Genomic DNA, 12,009 nt, shown 5'->3' on the forward strand with positions numbered 1-12,009 from the left:
TCAAAATCATAATCTACATACGTTTACATCAGCAGCCTATCCTCATTTTGACAAAACCGTCAATCAAAATTCTCCTTTTCCTTCATCTAATGGATACAGACAAAGGCTATGACTACTCGTTCAAAATCAGTGCCTTGTCAAATAGTGGTCATTTGTGTTAGTTCAGCCAGTGGTCATTTGTGTTCATTCAGCCAGTGGTCATTTGTGTTCGTTCAGCCAGTAGTCATTTGTGTTCATTCAGCCAGTGGTCATTTGTGTTCATTCAGCTTGTGGTCATTTGTATTAGATCACCCAGTGGTCATTTGTGTTCGTTCAGCCAGTGGTCATTTGTGTTCGTTCAGCCAGAGTTATATTTTATACATTTAATATCTTTTATTGGGATATGATATGTTCTTCCCAGAATAATATGATTTTCTACCAGGATAAGGAGAGTTCCTCATAGAATGATAAGGAGAACTTCTTGCGGAATGATAAGGAAAGCTTTTCTCAGCAGCGTAAGGCGAGTCTCTCTCAAGATAAGACGGATTCCTCTCAGAATAAGACGTATCATCTTCTGAATAAGAGGCAGTTTCTTCTGAAAAAGATGCATTTCCGTCTGCATAAGACATATTTCCTTCAGAATAAAATCTGTTCCTCCTTGGATAACTTGTGCTCCTCCCAGAATAAGGTTTGTTCCCCTCAGAATAAGTAGTGTTCCTCTCTGTATAGCCCGTATACCTCTCAGGAAAAGATCTCTCAGAATAACTTGTCCTTCCTGGATAGGAAACATGCCTTTCAGGATAAGATGCATTCCCCTCAGAATAGATTGGGTTCCTTTCTGGATAACGTGGATACCTCTCAGTATAATGTGCAGCCTGTGCATCTCGTTCCGAATGAGACGAGCTCCTCCGAGAAAGAGTATTGTTCCTTCCATGATAAGAAGTATTTCTCTCAGAATAAGCTCTGCTCCTTCCAGAAAAAGGCACATTCATCTCAGGATTATGTGCATTCATCTCGGAATAATGTGGGTTCATCTCTGGATAAAGTGCAATCCTCTCAAATTGCTTCGATTCTGGGCTGGCTGAGACACTTTCCCTTTGATATTTTGTCCCACTTGTTCGGTTGCATCGACACCTTCGACTGACGGGAACATCGGCCAAAGCCTGCTCTATGTGCTTCCCACAACCTGAGGAGATGGTGAGTGCGATGAATATGAGGCTGTGACGTGTTTGTTTCAAAGGGTTTTATGGTGCTTGCATTTAGGTCATTTCAGCGCCAGTAAAAATGAAGAAAATGGGATAGTAAAACAATTCTAGATTACAAATTAACAGCACCCAAGTAAAACAAAGGGGAATTGGTTCAAATAGGGAACAGATGTAGATTCCAAGAGCAAACTATCAGTGTACTTTGAGATCACCTTAACCCTCTCCTTACCACCCATAGGAAAATCATCCCATTCGTTACGATGTAACCAACAATTTACTCATTCTGATTTCTCTTGTACATCACGAAATTTAAAGAGATTCTTTGATTACAGCTATAAATACTAAACTCTGTGTTGTAGAGCTCACTTGTTACTTTTTGTTTGAGTAAGAAAAGTTTATTTTTGTGCTGGGTGGGTGTGAATTTTCGGGGTAATTCTAGAAATAGATGGTAAGGAGAGAGTTAAAGTCTCATCCAAAAACAAGCACAGGATCCAAGACTAAGAGGAACAAACTCAAATATTTACAAGCCATAGTGTATTCAAACCAACAAATATAACAGTACAGAACAGAGAGAAAATTTACAATGAAACCAAAACTCAAAATAAACATTTGACTGTTTCCCTCCCAGATGAAACCAAGTAATCTCAATCTAAGACAATGACAGAAATAAACTCAGAAAACATAACTATATTTTTTTAATTTAAAAAAAAAAAAAAAGCTTTTATATAAATCAATATCCACTAAACGTGCTCAAAGGGTCCCTGACTAACAGCAACACGTAACATATAGAACAAGACAGGACGCCTGTTAGGCGATATTACCATTTTTTTCCCGACAGACACAATGCTATTAAGGGCCAAGTACACCCAAGTACAGTGACAGAATATGAGTAAAGAGCCTTTACAAGTACTCGACTATGAGCAGAGCAGGCTCGAACCCATGACCTTCCGATCCGAAAGAGAGTGTCATACCACATAGCTGCACAATAGGGGATATAAAAATAAAGTCCTTCAGAGCCATTCTAACAGATCCAGCGACCCAATCACTACTGGGTGGACATGGGGGTCAGAAAAAATCTCAACTACACCTGGGATCGATCTCTGTCACTTAACGTGTGAAGTGAGTGCTCTACCAACTGAGCTATCGGGACCACAGGGGATAGAAGACACAGAAAAATAACAATCTGCCCACCATGAGACCCCAGCCAGGAGGCTGTAACAAAAGGCAGTTCTAATGATGAAGATGACACGAATTGACAACACAGTAATTTCTAGATTTTTTTTCAGCTTTCCTTAGCAATAAACAATAAACAAACCAAGAGCTACTGGCATCAAGTCATCAAGGATGGAACAAGATCGGTTTTGAACAAATATCACAGGCTACATTGGACACAGTTGGCCATGTACCATGGTGGACAAGGTGCAAGTGCAAGTACATGGAAGTAACATGTGACTTGGAAACGAATATTTTCGAATCGTAACAATGATTATGATTTATATAAGCTGATCAGCTTTTTTCTTAAAATTGAGAAGCCTCTTTTAGAATCTTTATGAAATTTGAGCACTGTAAAAAAAATAAAAAATAAATAAAAAATTTAAAAAATTATTATAATAATAATAATAATAAGAAGAAGAAGAAGAAGAAGAAGAAGAAGAAGAAGAAGAAGAAGAATGGAAATAATAATAATAATAACAATAATAATGGAAATAATAATTTTATATCATCCTTACATAACATTATTATTATTATTATTATTACTATTATTATTATTATTATTATTATTATTATTATTACTATTATTATTATTACTATTATTATTATTATTATTATTATTATTATTATTATTATTATTGTTATTATTATTATTATTATTATTATTATTATTATTATCATTATCACACAGATGTCAATCATTAGAATAAAAAAATGTAAAAAAAATGAAGATGTTATGACGTAGGTGGTGGGATTAAATGAAATGTAGAAAGTAACAACAAAAATAAACAACCTTCCGCCGTAAGAATAAGAGGAATAGAACAAAAAGTTAATAAAAAATTATTCTGATTCTGATGTCAAACGCACACACAAACACACATATACACACACACACAATTTAAGAAGAAGGGCAGATATTCATACAGGATTGAGTGCCCCACCACCCCAAATGGTATCGTGTCAGGATTAATCGGATAATGAAAGTGACTGACAGTCCAGTCAAAACGATCTGAATCAGAAATATAAAATGTTAGTTTCCATGAAACCCTCCTTTGATTTCTTCTCTCTATCTTTTCTTAGCTTGTCAGGAGGTTTTAACTCACTCAATCCTAGAGTTCTTTTGTTTTTGTTTTTGTTTTTAAGGGTTTTACGGCGCTTGTAACACATTAAGGTCATATCAGCGCCAGTAAAAAGGAAGAAAATGGGATAGTATAAAGTTCTAGAATTACAATTAAAGCACAAAAGAAAAGGTGAGACAAAGGGGAATTGGTTCAAATAGGGAACAGATGTAGATTTCAAGAGCACACCGTCAAAGTACTTATTTTGAGATCACCTAAAAGTCTCATCCAGACACAAGCACAGGTCCCAACTAAGAGGAATACACTCAAATGTTTACAAATCATATAATATAATATGTAAACTAAACATAATATAATGCATAAGAGAGAGATGATTTACAAGGAAAAAAATATCATCTTCCAAAACTATAACTATACATTCGACTGTTTCCTTCCCAGCCAAGGAACTCGGGCCAGGGCCAGGACAAAACCAAGTAATCTCATTCCAAGACAACGACAGGAAACAATTGGAAAACGGGTTGGGGGGGATAGGAGACACAGCATGCACCTCCCTGCCCACTATGGGAGGACAGGATCCCCACCCAGCTAGAGTTTTTTTGCTACTTTTCAAAATTGGAAAAAATGTATTAAAAATGAGCATGTGCAGAGATAGTTTTATTCAACTATCATTAACGTGTAAAAACTAAAAACATTAGCTTTGATACTTCGCCTATAAAATTTGTCTCACAAAAATGTAATAAATAGGCATGGGGTAAAAGTAAATGAACCACCACTGAAATTCAAAGAACCATTAAGCGGACCAAACATCACCAAAAGTGAAATTGAACATGCCATGGAACGAATGAGGGATGGTAAAGCAACAGGCCCTGATGAAATATCTGTAGAGGTATTAAAAAGCCTAGGAGATCTAGCAATTGATGAACTTCACATATTATTCAACAATATATACAATACTGGGAAAATTCCAGAAGATCTCTGTAACTCTATTTTCATAGCAATACCAAAGAAAGCAGGTGCAGTCAGATGCGAAAATTTTAGAACTATAAGTTTAATAAGCCACATCAACAAAATACTGTTGCGTATAATTATCAACAGGCTAAGGAATAAGATTAACCCCGAAATCGCAGAAGAACAATATGGATTCCAACCTGACAGAGGGACAAGGAACGCAATATACCTCCTCCGTGTTTTAAGTGAAAGAGCTATACAGGTTCAGACCCCACTATACCTCTGTTTTGTCGACTACAAAAAAGCTTTTGATAGAGTATGCCACGAAGAAATACTAAAACAACTGCACTCCATTGGCGCTGATGAGAAAGACCTCAGACTCATGCAAACATTATACTACACCCAGCAGGCATCTATCAAAATCGGAAACTCTACAGGAAATTCCATTCCTATTAAGAAAGGAGTCCGTCAAGGGTGTGTTGCCTCACCAGATCTGTTTAATCTATACCAAGAAACAATCATGAGGGGCATAAATAATATGGAGGGAATAAAAGTGGGAGGTCACAACATAAATAATATAAGATACGCAGACGATACGGTACTCATTGCAACATCAGAAATCCAACTTCAAAAGATTGTTGACAAAGTGGTAGTAGATAGTGAAGCCAAGGGAATGGAAGTGAATATCACCAAAACGGAATGCATGGTAATACAGAAAAACCCCGAAAACAACAACACCTGCAATATAACGATTCACGGCGAGCAACTTACCAACGTAGAAAGTTTTAAATACCTAGGTTCAACAGTGACAACAGATGGAAGATGTAACCGAGACATACGAGCAAGAATAGCTCAAGCCAAACAGGCCTTCATGGACCTGGGAAACATTTTAAAAAACAAACAGATGTCGTTCGGGATTAGATTCCGAGTCTTGAAGTGCTACGTGTGGCCAATCTTGTTATACGGATGCGAAAGCTGGACTACAAATGCAGAAATACAAAAGAACATTGAAGCTTTTGAAATGTGGTGCTTGAGAAGGATGCAGAGAATATCGTATACTGCACACAAAACGAATGAAGAAGTGCTAAAACAAACATACCAACAAAGGAAACTAATGCCCTTAATAGTGGATCGACAACTATCCTTTTTCGGACACATAGTAAGGAAAGATAAGAATGAATACCTGGCAAGTTGTGGAAAAATACCTGGTAAACGCGCCCGGGGGAGACAAAGAAAAACACTCATAGACCAACTGAAGGGCTTCACCAGCCTAACAAGCCAAGAGCTGTTTGAAAAGGCAAGAGACAGGGAGGAATGGAGAGAGATAATTCATGCAGTATCCGAAGCCTGGACCAGGCATGGAACCTAGTAGTAGTAGAAAAGTAACCCGGGTAAACTACGGATATAGTCAGTATTAGTATTAGGGTTGAGTGAGTTAACACCCCCATCATCCCAAACAAGAGCTGCCAACTTGGAAAATGTCATTTGAGGGACAAAATAATATTCCTTTCAGTGATGCCAGACTTGCCAAAAAAAAAAAAAATTCATAAAATAGTAATTGGAGCCCCCAAAAATAGTAATTTGGGACAAAAAATAGTAATCAGTCCAAAAATAAAGAGAAAGTTGCCTTACTGTGTTCCGAGTTGAATATGCATCCATATCAAACCCCCAGGGGAAGATACAATTGTAATATATATATATATATATATATATAATATATATATATATATATATATATATATATATATATATATATATATATATATAATATATATATATATATATATATAAATAATTGTCCATCTAATACGATTATGTCACACAAACACAAACCACCATTTCATTTATCATTTACGTGTACATTTAAAATCTATTTACACTCTATATACATTCACGATTCACATGGAATCTTCTGGCAGTTGCATGGGGCTTTCGCTTTTTTTTTTTTTTAAACGAAATTTCGTAATTGCGCAGGTAAAGTCGTAATCACATAATGGCAGTCTCAATATCATAAAATTACGATAAAATCATAATTCTTGGCAAGTCTGTGATGTTTGAGTGGCAACCGGACTTCGACTATTTACTGTAAAAATATGGCAATCACATGACATACTACTCACCAGCAATTGTTGTCCTGATATTAACACATAGAAATCATGGATTCCATCATCGTTGTATCCCAGATCATGTAAACTTTTTACAGCATGATTAGTTCTTTATACATTAATATTACAACAGTCCATGTTTTATGAATATGTACATCAATATTTGGGTTCCCGATAGCTCAGTTGGTAGAGCACTCACTTCACAGGCCGAGATACAGGTGAAGTTGGGATTTTTTTCTGACCCCACCTGTCCACCCAGCAGTGATTGGGTAGCTGGATCTTTAGATCTGGCAGAGTGCACATAGCTCTTCTTACGAGATTCAAAATGGATTGATTGATCGTTAAATTGAAATACACTCCAGCACGGATTCCTCTAACTCATTCGAATGTCCCAAATCATTTTGTTATTATTCTTTGTTATCATTCCATTGTTTCCTTGAACTAATTTCACCCAGCCAATGTAAACATATTTAAAGGTTATTAATGTGTCCGGTGATTTTGACCACTGATGATTTACCATGACATTGACTTTGACAGTTATATATATCGTGTATCTATCTACACTACAGGTGTGTATATATAGCAAGAAATACAAGCCGACACATACAGCCTCTCACACACTCCATTGTCGATTTGTAAAACCGACACCTCTATCTCTTCGTCAATCGTTCTAAAACAATGCCACACGCCATGATTTTCCTGTGATTGACCATAACCGTAAATGAATGTTGTGATACAGCAACCCCCCCCCCCCGCACACACACACACACACATATACCAACAGCTTGTAACATACATGTCATTTTTAAAGATAACTCCCACAACATATCAATAAAGTAAATATAAATTATAATGAAGTTCCCTTTTTTCATCCTCAAGTGGAAATTTATCTTAGGGTATATTCCAATGAAAGACTGGATGGAATAACCCAGTTGTCAGCCGCGGGCTTGCCGTACGGATTTATAACGCGATGGATATTCGAACTGGTATCTTTCACTTTCAGGTGCGTAGTAGTAATGCAAGGCAGTTTCCTCGAACCCAGATAGTGATGGAGCGTAGGTCCCAAGTGTTGAGTTGATAGTGATAGTGATACCTAGCTAAGCCAAGGTGACTAAACTAGAGTTGTATGAGCATGAGTATGGACCATGGATTAGAAATTAGAAATATGAATACGATGATCGTCATTGATGCATGGCAATCCGTGAATGGTATGAAGTATGGCGAATTACCCACTCCAGTAGATTATTTTTCTTTACTTTAACGTGAATACGTGAACAAGGCCCAAGGCCAAGGCGATAAGTATATAGATAGTATGCGCTTGGCTAAGAAGCTCATAACATTGCCATCCGGAAGTATAACGGACCAACAAGATTTGAAAAAGCTTGAAGAATGGTCCGAAATATGGCAGATGGAGTTCAATGTAGATAAATGTGCAGTTCTTCACCTAGGAAAAAACAACAGAGAAGCAAACTATATAATGAAAGAAAAACCCCTGCAGAAATCCAATGGGGAAAAAGACCTAGGAGTATTTATTGATAGGAAGCTAAACTTCAAGAAGCAAATTAAAGATGTTCAATCTAAGGCTAGTAAAACACTCGGAATAGTGAAAAGAAATTTCAAGAATCTGAAAACAAAACACATGACTACCATCTACAAGACTATGGTTAGATCAAAGCTGGAATATGCTAACTGCATATGGTATCCGAAGTTTGAGGGAGACAAAGACTGTTTGGAAAGAGTGCAAAGGAGAGCAACAAAACTTATCACACACCTGAAAGACAAAACATACTGTGAGAGATTGAAAGAATTAAATCTCCCGACCTTAGATTACAGGAGAAGAAGGGGAGATATGATCCAAACATATAAAATAGTAAAGGGAATAGACAGGGTAGAGGCAGGATTCCTTAAACCAAACAAGAACATTCAGACACGAGGAAACAGCAAGAAACTGAAAAAAGAACGTTTTAAAACAAATGAAAGAAGGAACTTTTTTTCATCTAGAATTGTAAATAACTGGAATAAACTACAAGAAACCACAGTATCAGCAAAAAATTTGAATAAATTCAAAGCAGAGTTGGAGATAAGCAACACCCTAGGAAACAAGTTCAATTATAAAAATTGGTCCAATCATTAATAGATGAGGAGGAGCGAAGGAGACTACACCAAGTCTAAAAGCTCTATACAGAGGTATCCAGGTATCCAGGTAACACACAAAACTGTATGACTGTAATGTATCCATGAACGTTTATAGTCAGGTTAATACCGTTCAGTGAGTATTACTCATAAACGCGGATGGCAAAAAAAACAATAACAAAGACCTGAGTGACGTCATCTTCGAACTATCTATAAAGTGTAAGTGTAAAGAGTAAGAGTAAGAGAGAGTAGAAACCGACCAAGTCCAAGTGCAGCCGTTACTTACCACGCCATGTGAACTTTCCACAGTTCTCACACTTGACCTTCATGCACATTTTGAGAGATTTCTTGCTTCTGAGTAGGTGGAAAAGATGGAAATATACCGATGTGACACTTTTGGCCGATGATATGCCGATGTTTGTAATGGGTCGTAGAACTGTTGAATGAAATGAATGGTAACGTTATGAATGTCAATGATGAATGGTGAATGTTGTTATTGTTAATGTTGTTATTACTTTTTTTTGCACCTCCGAAAGAAAAAGAGTTTCACAACCATAATTGCCAGATACGCTACCTTTTTGCCAAAGTCTTGTATCTTCAAATAATTTTCTTTTCAGACTGCATCGATCAATTGTAATGATTTACTCAAAATAAGTCATGTATAAATATGTGCTATTGTGATCAATCAGATAATTTACGTGATGTTGAATTGGTTTACTAATATATATTTTAAAAATTCATTACCACAAAATGTGTAAAAATAATTGGAGTTAAAAGTGCTAAACTGGAAATCCGGCCAGCGCCACGCCCATGATTTAATTTTTGATTGATCAATTTGGCACTGTTGACCGAAAGTAGGTGTGAAATTAAGACTCCTTCCGCACTAGGGACAAAACTGTCCCAGTACAAATTTGTCCTGTCCCACTGGAGAAAACTTCTCTTCAAAAGGGGTTCCGCACTAGGACAGGACTGTCCCAGGACACACCTCGCGTATCGCTTGCGCGATGCATTTTTTTTTTTTTTTTACAAGATTCAAAAGTTTATTTGTAGGCAATTGCCAATATAACTCATACAAGAATATACTATTTTCATCAACAAATCAAGTAAATAAAATCAATAATAAAGCAAGGCAAACAATGATAGTAATAAAGATAATAATAATAATAATAATAATAATAATAATAATAATAATAATAATAATAATAATAATAATAATAATAATAATAATAATAATAATCATCATCATCATCATCATCATAATAATAATAATAATAATAATAATAATAATAATAATAATAATAATAATAATAATAATAATAATAATAATAATAATAATAATAATAATATAATAATAATAATAATAATAATAATAATAATAATAATAATAATAATAATAATAATAATAATAATAATAATAATAATTATTATTATTATTATTATTATTATTATTATTATTATTATTATTATTATTATTATTATTATTATTATTATTATTATAATGGTGATAAAAAATAATGTAAAATCTTCTAATTAATAGATTAGTTATTTAATAGTAATAATTTTTTAAAAAGTCCTTGGTACAACACAAAATTCACATTTTATGAATCAATCAAGGACATGGAATCAACATAAGATACGACATGACGATAATGATTTTTTACACTGTACAATGAGATTTGTTTACATAAGATTTATATAATCATGAATTATTCTTATAGCAAGAGTAATATTATTGCTGCTGCTACTACTACCACCACTACTACTACTACTACTACTACTACTACTACTACTACTACTACTACTACTACTACTACTACTACTACTACTACCACTACTACTACTACCACCACTACTACTACTACTACTACTACTACTACTACTACTACTACTACTACTACTACTACCACTACTACTACTATTACGACTACTACATCTACAACAACAACTACTGCTACTACTACGTGTGGCCTTGAGTAAGTCACCTCGCTCTAGCTCAATTTGCGGCGCTGCATTGCGGCTAACGCCTGGGTTATTCCAGTCTTCCCTTGGAATAGACCCTTGAGAAAAATTTCCCCTATGGGATAAAAGATGGAATTTTATTTTTAAAAATTTTAAACTGTTATCTGTCTGCTCAACGCCACAGAAACATGGATAAGTTCCGGATTTATAAGCTTAGGAGGCAAGATGGCCGAATGGTTAGCGCGTTGTACTCTGGACTCAGAGGTTCTGTGTTCGAGTCCGACCGAAGCCAATTTGTACTTTCCTAGAGCAAGAAAATTTACTCCAATCACTCACTCCATTCAGGTGTAAAAGGGTACCTGTCAAGCTGGGATAGTAATCTGCGATAGACTAGCGTCCTGTTCAAAGGTATTCAAACAAATACGTTAATTGTCCGCTTCACACTATTGAAACTGGGATAACTCCTGCACCATTGCCTTCAAGGACTTTATTTGTCTTACAATGAGCCCAAGTGGCTCAGAAGGACTTACTTTAAAATATTTTCATTGAGAACTCCCGAAATAAATAACGATAAAGATAATTGATCCCACAAGTTACCGAATAGATGTGCGACCGGTTTTAGACACGTTACTGCTGTGTCACAAAGTGACACTTCTTAAGTTATATTTGTAAACATACGTTATTGAATTGCCGAAAATGTTTATGTTGCTATGCATTCTGTACGTTGTTTTATCACATAGAATTATTTTTTGAATTTTTCTTGCTTTTTTATATTCAGAATTGAAATAAATAAATAAATAAATAAATTATGACAAATAAATAAATTATAACTGTGAAATTGATTGTTAGCTTCAGTTTAATATACGAAAACAGATAAAATGGACGTTTCGGGTTTCTCCTTCATCAACAGTACCGGATGAATGAAACACTACAGACGAAAGAGATACTGTGGTAGTGGCGCTGTTAAGATGCATAAACAAAAACATTGATGGGCAGGAAATTGTATGCTACTTTGTGAGGAAGCACGAATTAAAATAGAGCAATAGAAATTTATAAAATGTGCGTAATTAATTAAGTCAAAAGAGGGGAAGCGGGGAGGAACTGTGTAATGCAGTATAGAAAGTGAAATTAAATAAAGTGTGGACTATTGTTGGAAAATAAATACAATGGAATTGGAAATAAATACAAAATATAAGGGATGTAAGTATTAATATATTAGTGGCATTAGCAGCAGCAGAAGCAACAGTAGTAGTAGTAGTAGTAGTAGTAGTAGTAGTAGTAGTAGTAGTAGTAGTAGTAGTAGGTAGGTAGTAGTGTAGTAGTTAGTATTAGTAGTATAGTAGTAGTAGTAGTAGTAGTAGTAGTAGTAGTAGTAGTAGTAGTAGTAGT

General features: G+C 35.2%; 1 protein-coding gene across 1 annotated transcript in view; it reads right to left on the bottom strand.

The window, feature by feature from the left end:
- Positions 1-12,009, bottom strand: part of LOC144975869 (uncharacterized) — a 29,333-nt gene that overhangs the window by 12,529 nt on the left and 4,795 nt on the right. Inside the window, exons 3-4 of the mRNA XM_078920054.1 lie at positions 8,948-9,097; positions 22-1,165 (exon numbers count right to left, since the gene is read on the bottom strand). Of these exons, the coding sequence (XP_078776180.1) occupies positions 363-1,165; positions 8,948-9,097 (953 nt within the window). The 3' untranslated portion in view covers positions 22-362. The remainder of the gene's footprint in view (positions 1-21; positions 1,166-8,947; positions 9,098-12,009) is intronic.

The sequence above is a fragment of the Berghia stephanieae genome, chromosome 6 (genome assembly GCF_034508935.2).
Source record: "Berghia stephanieae isolate SIO BIC M18660-M18661 chromosome 6, UCSD_Bste_1.3, whole genome shotgun sequence".
Classification (NCBI taxonomy): Eukaryota; Metazoa; Mollusca; class Gastropoda; order Nudibranchia; family Aeolidiidae; genus Berghia; species Berghia stephanieae.